This window comes from Piliocolobus tephrosceles, chromosome 2, assembly GCF_002776525.5.
Source record: "Piliocolobus tephrosceles isolate RC106 chromosome 2, ASM277652v3, whole genome shotgun sequence".
Lineage (NCBI taxonomy): Eukaryota > Metazoa > Chordata > Mammalia > Primates > Cercopithecidae > Piliocolobus > Piliocolobus tephrosceles.
Genome location: NC_045435.1, coordinates 179360906 through 179374220, shown reverse-complemented (window position 1 = coordinate 179374220; position 13315 = coordinate 179360906). Strand labels below are relative to the sequence as shown.

General features: G+C 44.7%; 3 protein-coding genes across 4 annotated transcripts in view; 2 read left to right on the top strand and 1 right to left on the bottom strand.

The window, feature by feature from the left end:
• UBP1 (upstream binding protein 1) overlaps nt 1–7310 on the top strand; it is a 63109-nt gene extending 55799 nt beyond the window's left edge. Inside the window, exon 16 of the mRNA XM_026455672.2 lies at nt 7070–7310. Coding sequence (XP_026311457.1) covers nt 7070–7293 — 224 coding nt within the window. The 3' untranslated portion in view covers nt 7294–7310. The remainder of the gene's footprint in view (nt 1–7069) is intronic.
• Nucleotides 1–13315, bottom strand: part of FBXL2 (F-box and leucine rich repeat protein 2) — a 129409-nt gene that overhangs the window by 38379 nt on the left and 77715 nt on the right. For both annotated transcript variants that reach the window (XR_003309690.2, XM_026455677.2), the window contains 9 exons: nt 12157–12225; nt 11962–12057; nt 11615–11741; nt 11395–11469; nt 9888–10018; nt 8017–8077; nt 7204–7248; nt 6607–6663; nt 859–1071 (listed from right to left, as the gene is read on the bottom strand). Coding sequence is in view for 1 of the 2 variants with exons in the window: in XM_026455677.2 (XP_026311462.1) it covers nt 859–1071; nt 6607–6663; nt 7204–7248; nt 8017–8077; nt 9888–10018; nt 11395–11469; nt 11615–11741; nt 11962–12057; nt 12157–12225 (874 nt within the window). In the remaining variant the exon portion in view is untranslated. The remainder of the gene's footprint in view (nt 1–858; nt 1072–6606; nt 6664–7203; nt 7249–8016; nt 8078–9887; nt 10019–11394; nt 11470–11614; nt 11742–11961; nt 12058–12156; nt 12226–13315) is intronic.
• Nucleotides 7292–12327, top strand: LOC111544247. Its single transcript, XM_026455678.2, has 3 exons — nt 7292–7532; nt 8198–8252; nt 11455–12327. The coding sequence occupies exons 1-3, from the start codon at nt 7302–7304 to the stop codon at nt 11583–11585; spliced, it is 417 nt and encodes a 138-aa protein (XP_026311463.1). The 5' UTR covers nt 7292–7301; the 3' UTR covers nt 11586–12327.

Here is a 13315-nt window from a genome sequence, read left to right as displayed (position 1 = left end):
AAATTAGCCAAGAGAGTTCTACCTCCCACTCATAATGACCTTAAATTGCTTGCCTTTAACACAGGCCTTTTTTCTTTTTTTGAGACAGTTTCACTCCTGTCCCCCAGGCTGGAATGCAGTGGTACAATCTGGGCTCACTGCAACCTCCTCCTCCCGGGTTCAAGCGGTTCTCCTGCCTCAGCCTCCCAAGTAGCTGGGATTACAGGTGTGCACCCAGCTAATTTTGTATTTTTAGTAGAGACGGGGTTTCACCATGTTGGTCAGCTGGTCTCGAACTCCTGACCTTGTGATCTGCCTGCCTCGGCCTCCCAAAGCGCTGGGATTACAGTTGTGAGCCACCACACCCAGCCCAACAAAGGCTTTCTTATAAGGGCTCCGATCACCAGACTGGAATCTCCATCCCAGACCCAACTCAAGTTGAATCTTCCAGGGCAGAGTCTAAGCAAGAACATTTTGATGAAGTCTATAAGGTGACACTATTGTGCCAGATCAGTTTGCATAACTTGCATAACAGAGAAAATGGGTGATTTATTTTGAGATGGAGTCTCACTCTGTGGTCCAGGCTGGAGTGCAGTAGTGCAATCTGGGCTCACTGCCTCAGCCTCCCGAGTAGCTGGGGTTACAGGCACCCACCACCGCACCCAGCTAATTTTTGCATTTTTAGTAGAAACGGGGTTTCACCATTTTGACCAGACTGGTCTTGAACTCCTGACCTCAGGCAATCCACCCACCTTGGCTTCTCAAAGTGTTGGGATTATAGGCATGAGCCACCACACACCTGGCCCCGGCCTGATTCTTGATGTTTCCTTTGTTGCTTAGAAATGTCAGGTGTGACCGACTTCCCTGCCCCACACCTACCCGCATCCGCTTGATGCCTGCACGGGTAACCTGCTGGCAATCGTACAGCTCAAGGCGCTCCAGGCCTCGGCAGTTCTCTAGGTGTTCCAGGGCCACATCAGTGATGAGGAGGCAGTTGTCCAACTCCAATACCCGCAACCTCTCATGGCCACAGGTGCTGTTGCTCAGGTGCAAGATCCCATCATCTGTGATGAGTTCACAGTGGGACAGGCTCTGGAACAGGGAGACATGAGTAAATGTTTGCAGGACCCTTATTCCAAGGCTCAAGTCCTTAAAAAAAGCTGCAATGGAATGACACAGCAAGAATGCCCTCAGCAGATGCCAGACCCTGGACTTCCCAGCCTTGAGAACTATGAGAAGTTTCTGTTCATTACAAATTATCCAGTCTATGGTAGCAGCACAAAACAGACTGAGACATTTAATCAGGCAGTGAGGACCAAACAGAAAGCCTTGGGGCCCTTTGGTTATGGGTTTGCTACACTGGGAGTGGCTTCTCTCTTCTAATTGTGTAAAGATGGAAATAAAATTTTCAGGGGAAATTTCAGAGTTTACCCTCTTGACAGCAGTTTTATTGGCCAGTTCTCCATTTGAGGGGATGCAAGTGAAATCAATGCATCTAATGTCCTTGTTCATTTAGAAAACTGCATAAATAGCTGTGACCCAGAGATGTACTGAACATCTTTGAAGGTTATAATCAAATAGACCTTGAACAGTGTGATCTGACATTACTGACTTCTCTTGGGTAAACAGTAACGGTTGCAGAAGATAAATTCAGATGAATATTATATAGCCAAATGACATTTGTGTAATTCTCTTAAATTCTCCATATCAAAAACAGTTTCAGACCTGACAGTTTCTCCCAATGCATATCAAATGTAAGATTCACCCCACCATAAAAACTGGAGAGGCAAAAGTACTGCATCAACGTCCCATTTGTTCATTTGTTCCTTCAAATATATGAGCTCCCACTCTGTCCCAGCCCCCACGGGTGCAACGATGAGTAAAAATATACTTTTCTGCACTGGCGGAGCCCAGACTGGAGAGTCTAGAAAATCAAATAATGCTAATCTTTTAAACTGAAGCTGAGATGCTTTGACAGCGTATGATAGCAGGATTTGTCCTGGGGAAGAGACCACTGAGTTGCTATTTGAAGGATTAGGAGCTAATCCTAGGAAAGAGAGCAAAGAGTTTGTTGTGTGCAAGGCCCAGGGGTAGCAGGAGAATGGCAAGTACTGTTTAGGAAGAAGGTCAACATGTAATAGGTGGGAAATAAGAGGACGCATGTAGATGCAGATGGAATTGGGGAGGTAAGGGCCAGATCACAGTCGTGTAGATTATGTAAAGACATTTGATTCCAAGGTCAGTGGGAGGAGTTGTAAGGAGAATGTGATGTTACAATTGTTTTTCAAAAAGATGGAAAATAAGTGTTGGTGAGGATGTGGAGCAACTGGAAGTCTCATATGCTGCAGGGGTTATTTCGATGTTTCTGACTGAAATGCATACACGTGTTAACCAAAAAACACAGGAATACTGGCTGTAATAGCCCCCAACTAGAAGCAGTACTCAAATATTCACAAGTAGAGAAAGGATAAATAAATCACAGTGTCCCCATTCTATAAAGCTGTGAGAATGAACAATATACAACTACGTGTAACAATATGGATAAGGAAACCAGATGAGTATACATGATGGTTCCATTCATATCATTTAAATAAAGTACAAAAAGAGGCAAAACTGATATATGCTATTTGGAAGTCACGACTTTTGGGGGATCAGTGATTGAAAGGCCTTTCCGGGGTCATGATGATGTTGACCTTTGATTGGGGTGTATTCAGTTTATGGAAATGCATTGATCTGTACACCAATGATAAATGTACTTTTCTGCATGTATATTTCACTTCAGTAAAGTTAAAATTGAAAAAGCAAACCACTCTGCCAAATTTTTTAGTGCGGAAGTAGATACAGTTTAGGGCAAGTGAATGGCTACTGCAGTCTATGAAGCAAGGAAATGTCTGAGAGTCTGGACTTGAGTCCTGGCGGGGGAGACCTAAGTGGATGGGTGTAAGGTATTCCTGCAGAATAAAAAATCTAAGACATAGCAGTACTGGTTGTAACAGCCCCAAACTAGAAACTACCACTAGAAACTAGAACTACTGGCTATGTAACTGAGCAGCAGAGTACAACCTCGAGGGAAGAGAAGCTAAAGAAGAGGAATTCTGTTGGATCTTGATACTTGAAAAGTTCTTCTCTGAGCTCGATCTTAATATGGAATATATTTCCTTTCTCATGAATCAAATCACTCTACATGGTTTACATCAATTAATGTAATCAATGCTGTTCATTGGTGTTTAGCTTTTAGAATTGACTTATGAGTAAAGCCAGAAAACTGGTTCTTTAGGAGGCTGTTTAAAATTGGTAAATCAAAAAATAGAATTTTGATTACTTACAATAAAATGGAATCAGAAAAAAGTATCTCTCTGTGCATGTATATATTTCATTTTATTTTTAATTTTTATTTGTTTATTTTTGAGGTAGAGTTTCCCTCTTGTTGCCCAGGCTGGAGTGCAGTGGCGCAATTTCAGCTCAATGCAACCTCCACCTCTCAGGTTCAAGCGATTCTGCCTCAGCCTCCCGAGTAGCTGGGATTATAGGCATGCACCACCACGCCCGGCTAATTTTGTATTTTTAGTAGAGGCGGGGTTTCTCCATGTTGGTCAGGTTGGTCTCAAACTCCCGACCTCAGGTGATCCGCCCGCCTTGGCCTCCCAAAGTGTTGAGATTACCAGCGTGAGCCACCACGCCCGGCCAATTTCATTTTATTTACATATAGATTCACACATATACACGTGTATATTTACAAACAGATTGGAGAAAGATGATGGAGGTGGTGTATGAATGCTAATTTCTCCATTGTTTTAATATAGGGAAATTAAGAAATCAAGAAGTTAGCAGTCTTATGAGACTGAAGAGATACTGTTATATTAATGGAAAAACAGGTACTGGCATATTCAAGTATTCATAGAAATTTTTAAACACTGATTTCAGGAAAATCAGAGGGTGCTTGGCCTTTTCTGAGTGAACAGGAAAATCCGCCAACAGGGTTCGCCTGGCGGTGGGGCCTTCTGTATTAACACTAACAACACAGTCAATAGTCCCAGCTGTCTGGTTCGGGCCAGTTCTGCAGAGTAGGTGTCATTATTCCCTTTTCACAGATGACGGCATTGTGGCTCAAAGAAGTTGAGACTTGCCCATTATACCCAGCTCAGGCTGGCCTCAAAGCCTTCTCTCCTGTCATGCGCTGTCGCTCACCCCTGGCAGGAGGGACGCATTCTGGAAGTGAGCAGCTTCTATCACATTCCCGACTCAGAGGGGTTAGGGTGGTGGGGCAGAAGATGCAGAACGGGAGGTGGAACTGCTTTTAATTGCCATCAGCAGGTGTCTTCTGCTCCCATGGATGCGGTGTGGATGTGTGTGCGTGAAAGAGACAGGGAGGAGAGGGACAGAGAAGGAATCACTTTTCTTTTTTTTGTTTGTTTGTTTTTTTGAGACGGAGTCTCGCTCTGTCGCCCGGGCTGGAGTGCAGTGGCCGGATCTCAGCTCACTGCAAGTTCCGCCTCCCGGGTTTACGCCATTCTCCTGCCTCAGCCTCCCGAGTAGCTGGGACTACAGGCGCCCGCCACCTCGCCCGGCTAGTTTTTTGTATTTTTTTAGTAGAGACGGGGTTTCACCATGTTAGCCAGGATGGTCTTGATCTCCTGACCTCGTGATCCGCCCATCTCGGCCTCCCAAAGTGCTGGGATTACAGGCTTGAGCCACCGCACCCGGCCAAGAATCACTTTTCATTGCACAAAGAATTTCTCGAGAAGGACACAAATTGGCCATAGTGGTTATCCCTGTGTAGGGAACATGGCAACTAGGGATTTGCCTCATATTCCTGGTACTTTTTTTTTTTTTTTTTTTTTGACAGAGTTTCACTCTTGTTGCCCAGGCTGGAGTCCAATGGCGTGAATCCACCGCAACCTCCCCCTCCCAGGTTCAAGCGATTCTCTCAGCCTCCCGAGTAGCTGGGATTACAGGCGTGCACCACCATGCCCGGCTAGTTTTTTGTTTTTCGTAGAGACAGGGTTTCTCCATGTTGGTTAGGCTGGTCTCGAACTCCTGACCTCAGGCAATCCACCCGCCTCAGCCTCCCACAGTGCTGGGGATTACAGGTGTAAGCCACCGCGCCCGGCCTCCTGGTACTTTTTTAAGTAACTTTTTCTTTTGAATTTTTTTTTTTCTTTTTTTGAGACGGAGTCTCACTCTTTCACCAGGCTGGAGTGCAGTGGTGTGATCTCGGCTCACTGCAACCTCTGCCAGGTTCAAGCGATTCCCCTGTCTCAGCCTGCCGAGTAGCTGGGACTACAGGCGTGTGCCACCACACCCAGCTAATTTTGGTATTTTTATTAGAGACAGGGTTTCACCATTTTGGCCAGGATAGTCTCAATCTCCCAACCTTGTGATCTGCCCGCCTAAGCCTCCCAAAGTGCTGGGATTACAGGTGTGAGCCACCGTGCCTGGCCCTCTTTTGAATTTTGTCAATTTTTTTTTCTGCATTAGTTGATGTGATCATGTAATTTTTCTTCCTTAGTTAACATGGTTGATTACATCAGTCAGTTTTCAAATATTAAACTGCACTTGTGTCTCTGGAGTAAATCCTGCTTGGCCATGGTATTATAATTATTTCTGTATATTGCTACATTCTATTTGCTAATATTTTGTTACAGATACTTGCTTCTATATTTATGAGGAACATCAGTCTGTAGTTTTTTGGGTACAATTTTTGTTTGGTTTTGATAACAGGGTATTACTGGCCTCGTTAAAAAAAAAAAGTTCTGGGAGGCCGAGGCAGATGGATCACTTGAGGTCAGGAGTTCGAGACCAGCCAGGCCAACATGGTGAAACCCTGTCTCTTCTAAGAATACAAAAATTTGCTGGGCATGGTGGTGCACGCCTGTAATCCCAGCTACTCGGGAGGATGAGGCAGGAAAATAGCTTGAACCCAGGAGGCAGAGGTTGCAGTGAGCCGAGATTGTGCCACTGTAGTCCAGCCTGGGCGACAGAGCAAGACTCTGTCTCAAAATAAAGAGTTGTAAAATGTTTTACTGTCTATTTCCTAAAAGAGAGTGTATAAAATCGATGTTAATTCAGATCAGACACAGTGGCTCACACCTGTAATCCCAGCACTTTGGGAGGTCGAGGCAGGCAGATGACCTGAGGTCAGGAGTTTGAGACCAGCCTGGACAACAAGGTGAAACCCCGTCTCTACTAAAAATACAAAAATTAGCCAGGCGTGGTGGCACATGCCTGTAGTCCCAGCTATGCACAAGGTTGAGGAGAACTGCTTGAATCTGGGAGGCGGAGGTTGCAGTGAGCTGAGATTGTGCCACTGCACTCCACCCTGGGCAATAGAGTGAGACCCTATTTCAAAAAAAAAAAGATGTTCATTCCTTAAATGTTTGGTAGAGTTCCCCAACAAAACCATCTGGATCTGGACATTTCTTTTTTGGGAATCCTAAAACTGCAAATTCAATGAAAACAGTAATCAAATATTTAGATACCTTGCCTCCCAAGTTAGCCCAATTAATAGATCTCTGACATCAAGAGAGATGATACCTTACAGAAGGAGAACCCAAACAGCTTCCTGCTGTGGTGGGAGGGCTCTTTCATCTTTAACAGGTGAATGATGTCAAAAAAACTCAGACTCACCAGGGCTTGCAGCTTAGGACAGTGAATGGAGAGCTGGATGAGTGTGCTGTCGGTTATCTGGAGAGAAACACGCTGTGTCAGTGTGGCTGCTACACCAGAACTTAACACCTAATCCTGGCTTCTCCTGAACGTGAGAATCAAAAGGTGTAAAAGAGAATTAAAAACTCATCTCAAACACTCCGGGGCTGGGAGCTCCTCTCTTCACCAGCACTCTAAGATCTGCCCGCATCTAGAGATGCAGAACTGTTTTTTTGGTCTCTCTTCTGGTACCCCAAGGAGGCTGGGGGCAAGGGACAAAGTGGAGTGGGCAAGGAGGGTTCCCAGGATTCTCCTCTTTGGAGTCATCCCATCACTGGACATGCAAGCTTATTTTACAGAGCTATCCTGAACTTCTCTTCTGTAGTTCTGTCTGATGACTGAGAATGGCCAAAAGTTCACACATCCACTGCCATGGCCTTCACAGGTTTCCAAGCCCTGCCACTGAGGTTGATCAAGGAGGGTCAGGATGACAGCCAGTCAGTGTCTCTGGCTGTGCCGCACTCGCCAGCAGTGACTGAGGGGCAGGCTGCCCTGCAGGGCTGTCAGGAGTCTACTCACCAGGATGCATTCTTCAAGATCCATCTTCTCCAATTCGTGGCAATTCTGGAAGAGTCCACAAGACACACCCCACACGTGAGTCAGTGGTGAGGGCAACAATGGTGGCTTGCCCTACCCCTCTGAGTATTGGCCCAGTGTCCTTGTTCTCTTCTATTAAGAAGTATGCCCTGTTCCTAAAGCTACCCAGTAAACCAGCACTTCTGAGCAGCTTCCTTTTGAGTTACAGTGCTTTGGACCTGGGAATAGGGCTGCCTCTGGCTGCATTTCCTTCTCTCAACTTGGAAAGAGAGTTGTCCAAAACCTTCCCAGGGGCTCGCAGACATCAGCAGGTAAATTGTAGCCCTAGCCTAGGCTCCGGGAGGGCATGGGGATGGGGCCGAAGCCACACTGTGGCGGGTGGGTGGAGGTAGCAGAGTGTATCAGCAGCCCCAGGAGGACATGGGTTCCTGACAGCAGGTCCAGAGGGGCCCCCAGTGGTGTCTGCAGGGCGAAGGGTGGAGTACAGCCCAGTTACGAGGAGCTGCTGAGAGGCCAAGTTAGGGTCCATATGAGGAATGGAGTCCACTGCCAGGAGGAGGCTGGCCCCACTTGAGCACACGTGAGGCCCAGACCCTGTACAGAACCCTCTATACGACTTCCCTAGATTTCTGGCTAACTGGAAAAACTGCAATACACACCCCAAGGGTTCTACTCTACTTGTGCCTGTCTTTTCTGAAGGTAGTCTTTCTTTTGCACACCCGAAACGACTCCAAGTCACTTTGAATTCGGGAGGTGAATTAGAGTTTGATTGTATTCTTTAAATCTATGCCTTACCCGAGCTAAAAGTGTAAAACCTGCGTCAGTCAAATGGGAGCATCGGGCAGCCTCCAAAATTCTGAGGAGAAAGTATACAGGGGAGAAAACGGTACCAACTGGTTAATCATGGAAACACAGAATTTATGATGCATACTTGAGTCTTTTCTGCTCTTTGACATGCTTTTGCTTCTGTTAACAGCCCTTAGGGAATGTGATCTGCCCAAAGCCCCGAAGTTCCAGCCCAAATTTGGAAAGTAAGAATCTTCCTGTTATACCAGCATGTTGTTTTCAAACAGTATTCTAATATTTGTTTTTTGGGTTTTTTGGTTTGTTTTTTGCAAACGGAGTCTCACACTGTCACCCAGGCTGGAGTACAGTGGCAGGATCTTGGCTCACTGCAGCCTCCGCCTCCCAGGTTCAAACGATTCTCCCGTCTCAGTCTCCCCAAGTAGCTAGGACCACAGGTGCCCGCCACCATGCCCAGCTAATTTTTGTATTTTTAGTAGAAACAGGATTTCATCATGTTGGCCAGGCTGGTCTCAAACTCCTGACCTCAGGTTATCCACCCTCCTCGGCCTCCCAAAGTGCTGGGATTACAGGCACGAGCCACCATGCCCAGCCTTGTTCACTTTTTAAACACATTTAAAATGAACTTTTCTCAACGAAATCATCTTGATATTTACTGCATTTATAGAAATTCCCAGGTACCCTAAAGGAAATTTAAAAAATTTATAGACAATGAAAAATAAGTTACTTCTCAGTTACCCAGGCTTAATAGGGATGGGTGCATGAATAACATTCTAAGTTAAACGCTCCCTTACAGCAACAATTTTGACCTCCTTTCTGACCCGTTTTGATCACCCAAATTCCTTCTAAGCAGAAATATCTAAATGATATAGCACCTTCTCTATAACAGTAAGAAAAATTGGTAAAAGCAGAAATATACGATTCTTAAAAGATATAGAACTGGTGTGAGCGTGGGAATCGATCAGTTTCACTGGGAAGTAGAGATTTTTAAAAAGTATCTTTTTTTCTGCCTCTTGGGTAGAGTTTAAGGTTGCTGGTTCTGAAGTCAGTTTCTATTGTTACTCTTGTTAAAATTTTAATATTCATAGCTGGTAATGATAATCTATTACCTTGAAGATCAGAATACAAATTATTGGTTTTTTTTTTTTTTGAGATGGGATCTCACTCTGTCCCCCAGGCTGGAGTGCAGTGGCACAATCTTGGCTCACTGCAACCTCCGCCTCCCGGGTTCAAGTGATTCTCCTGCCTCAGCCTCCGAGTAGCTGGGACTACAGGCGCCCGCCACCACGCCTGGCTAATTTTTGTATTTTTAGTAGAGACAAGGTGTCACCATGCTGGCCAGGCTGGTTTCGACCTCCTGACCTCAGGTGACCCACCCGCCTCAGCATCCCAAAGTGTTGGGATTACAGGTGTGAGCCACCGTGCCTGGCCTAAATTATTATTTGTGAAAAACAAAACCTTTTTCCTACTGGGGAAGAAGCTAAGTGACTGTGATGCTCCCCTCATTCTTCTGTGTGGCAGCAGGTCTGGAGGATGTGAGGCTATCGCTCTGCTCACTATGTGCTCACTCCGATGCTTAAAGCAGTAACAGGAAGAGGTAAATTAGGTGGGAAACTGTGACATTCATTGAGAAATTCAAGTTTGGATTCGCTGGTGGTAGACATTTTATACTCTCCCAGTACATCCTTCAATGAACTGGATTTATACATTGTCCCATCCCAATTTACCCAACAAAAGCCAACAACAACATAACTACTGCCTCCACCACCCCTACCTGGCAAGCCTGTCCTCTCCTACAGGAAGCCCTCTTGGTTAACTCAGCCAAACTCTGAGCTGCAAAGCAAAAAGTGCGGTGTACTCACTGCAATCGTGGACAGTTCAAACCCAGCGCTGTAAGAGAGGCATCTGTGAGGTTGCTGCAACCCGAAAGGCAGAGAGCCTGCAGCCGGTGACAGCCCCTGCATATCTGCACCACACCTTCATCAGTAATGCGCTGAGGAAAAGCAGCACAGAAAGAAAAGTCAGAGGACACCAGCAATGCTGAAACGGGAATAGCAGAAAAATATCTGCTGTTGTTCAATGAGTTTTGGTTGCTGATTACTAGCATTTTATCCAAATAACTTCAACAAAATAAGAAGTAAGAGGGTAGACGTGTACTTGTGTTATCTCTGCATAGCTTTGAAATATTCCAGCAATTTAGATAAGACACATGCATCCAGGAAAAAACAAAATTTTTAAATAATACAAATGGAGAATAAAAGTTTAAAATTCCACTTCTCCCTCACTAGAGTCATCAAAATACAGATTTTTTTCATAAAATTCATAAACTCATAATTTAAAAATCTGATTAAATAAAGAACTTTTGAGGCTTCCCGAGTTTAAATGACATTAACATTTGCTTGGATTTCTGCAGATTAATGCTTTAGATATTTACAATATACACATGTATATTTATATTTAATCAAATGTTTTAGACAATAGGAAAATTAAATACATCACAAAATTATTGATACATATCTTAAATTCTATGAATTTGGCCATGAAGATTCAACATAATATGTTCACTTAAACAGACTACTTGATACAGAAATAAACACACACATCTATATACTTCAAGCCACCAGCCAGTGCTGTCCTATACATAAGTCAAGGTCCTATTTTTGAATAGTCCTGGCCCATAAGGTCAACATTTGTCCAGCAGATACTTTCTGGTTTTTTCCCCCCCATCAGGGACTCTAAAGATTTATAATATATTCATTTAAGCTGAATGCAAGGGCTTTCCCTTACCTTTCTCAAAATCTACATTCCCCTTGAAAAACCTGGTAGGATGTAGCAAAGCATCCTCTTCAATTATCAACATTTACAACGGCAGTGGAGAAGGACCAGTAGTTTTCCATAGGCTTATGTCCTGATGAAAATGCCACCTTGCTCTTGCCTATGCGTTTTATTCTTTAAAGCATTTTTGCATGTGTTATTTCGTATTATCCACTGAAACAACGTGAGAGGAGTCATCATCCTCAATTTATAAGTTTTAAAAAACAAAAGACACTTCATGTCTTATAACTATTTAGTCACCAATTCACGGCATTCCTCAATAGTGTCCCTAATACTCTATTCAACAAAATCAAGACCTGGTCTATGTTATTTTTAGGGGAGATGTCGGTGGCTTTGTACTGCGTATGATTCCTTTTTGTTGTTGTTCTTCCATCTTGTGACAAATTGGTAGGTTATATAAGGACACAGGATGAAAATCAGGGTGTGGCAACACAGCCCATCTCAGCTGCCCGGGGGGCTGCAGTGAGGCCTGGGGCAGACTGCTTTGGGAGACAACATAGAGCAAACACTGTTCAGGAAAGGTGTGCTACTTACTGAGCAGGACTGCAAGTTGAGGCTCACAAGCTCATGGCAGTAATTCTGAATGTGTTTCAGAGCTTCATCTTCTAACTGAGTGGACAGAGAAAACAAAATTTGACAGCTGGAATCCAGGTGAGGGAACAGTGGGACACCAAGAAAAATGCAAAAGCAGCTCCCTGGATGATGTGCCCACACCTGACACATAACACAAACAGCTGTATCAACCCTCTGGTACCTGTGTGCAGCCCCTCAGGAGCAGGGCTTTCAGGCCTCGACAACCTCGCACCAGAGCCTCGATGCCATCCTTCGTGATCTGATCACACCAAGAGAGGTTCAGGTACTCCAGGTTTCGGCAGCCCTCACTGAGAGAACAAGAAACAAAAACTATGTGCTGTCTCTCCTGTAGAGAGTTAATGACCGACTCTGAGTTTAGTACATCACCAGAAATTCAGAAGGGGAGACCATGCCTGGGACCTCTTGGAGTCACCTATTTCTTGCTGGATCCAATGTGACCATTAGGAAGGCTTCCAGAATGTTCATAGTTTTGGGTATTCTCTTGACATAAACAATGGGCACTCTTACCTGATCCCCTTCAAGGAGCTGTTTGTAATAGACACACAGGAGGTCAGATCCAGGTGTTTCAGCTTGGAACAGAATCTGCTAAGGCTGTAACACGTGCTGAAAAAGAGCAGACGCACTAAAGATATTTTCAACCATGTTTCTTTCCCTTCTCTCTCCCTGTGGCTATTTAGTCACCAATTAATCTTCATTATTTACCTGTCGGTGATTTTTGTGCATCCATTGAGGTTTAAATGTTCAATGTTTCGGCAGTTCTGTGCAAAGGTCCTAAAATGAGAAAACATTTTAAAGCTCCCTGCAAGTTGCTGGACAGCCACTAGAGGGCATATGAAACCATTCACACTTAGGACAGTGCTCCCTCAAACTTAATTAAAGCGTGTAAGAATCAGCTAGGGTTCTTTTCACAGTGCAGATTCTGATGACAGGTCTAGAATGGAGCTTGACAATCTGCAGTTTAAAGAAACTCCCAGGTGATGCCAGTGCTGCTAGTCTAGGGACCACATTTTGAGAAGCAGAGTCCTAGACTACCTATCAATCAGTTCTCCTTTACCCACAGCTTGGTGAGTCATCACCAAATCATGAGAATAGAGGCCTAGCTCCCTGCTCCCTCCGCTCTACAAAAAATCAATTTGAAGCAAGGGGGCAAATCTTGTACTGTGCCATGCTGTCACTTGCTTACCCTAGAGCCTTTCCAGAGAAACCATTTCTGGCGATTGATAGAAGACAGCAGTTAATCAGTATCAAGACCCACTCATTTTACTGGTGAGGACATTCAGTCATGAAGAGAAACTTCCTCATTGATCTGTGGGTTGGTAGCAAGGCCAGAAGCAGCAAATTAAAACCCCCTATTCACCACTCACTGCTTAACATATTCAGCAAGGACCAGCTCAGGTCATCTCCATCATTCTGAAATACAGCTTTCAGATGTGCTCCTTCCAACCTGCCCTGGTACAGGTAGGGGGAACCAAGCTGGAGCCTGATGGACTGTCTGAGATGAAGAGATGGGGCTGAAAGTCTAGGAAGACCAAGGCAGCTGGAGTTATCTGGCAAGAGCACTAGAGTAGAGAGAACATCACAAAAAGAACTCCAGAGATCTGTGGAGGGTGCCCCTCAAGAATTAATTACAGGCCAGGCATGGTGGCTCATGCCTGTAATCCCAGCAATTTGGGAGACCAAAGCAGGAGGATCACTTGAGCCCAAGAGTTTGAGACCAGCCTAGGCAACATATGAGACTCTATCTCCAAAACAACAACAACAACAACAAAAAGAATTCAGTCCCACACTGAACAATGTACGCATGTGATGAAACTACCCAAAGCCCAAGGCCAGGGAATAAGAATCAACAAAAAGCATTAAA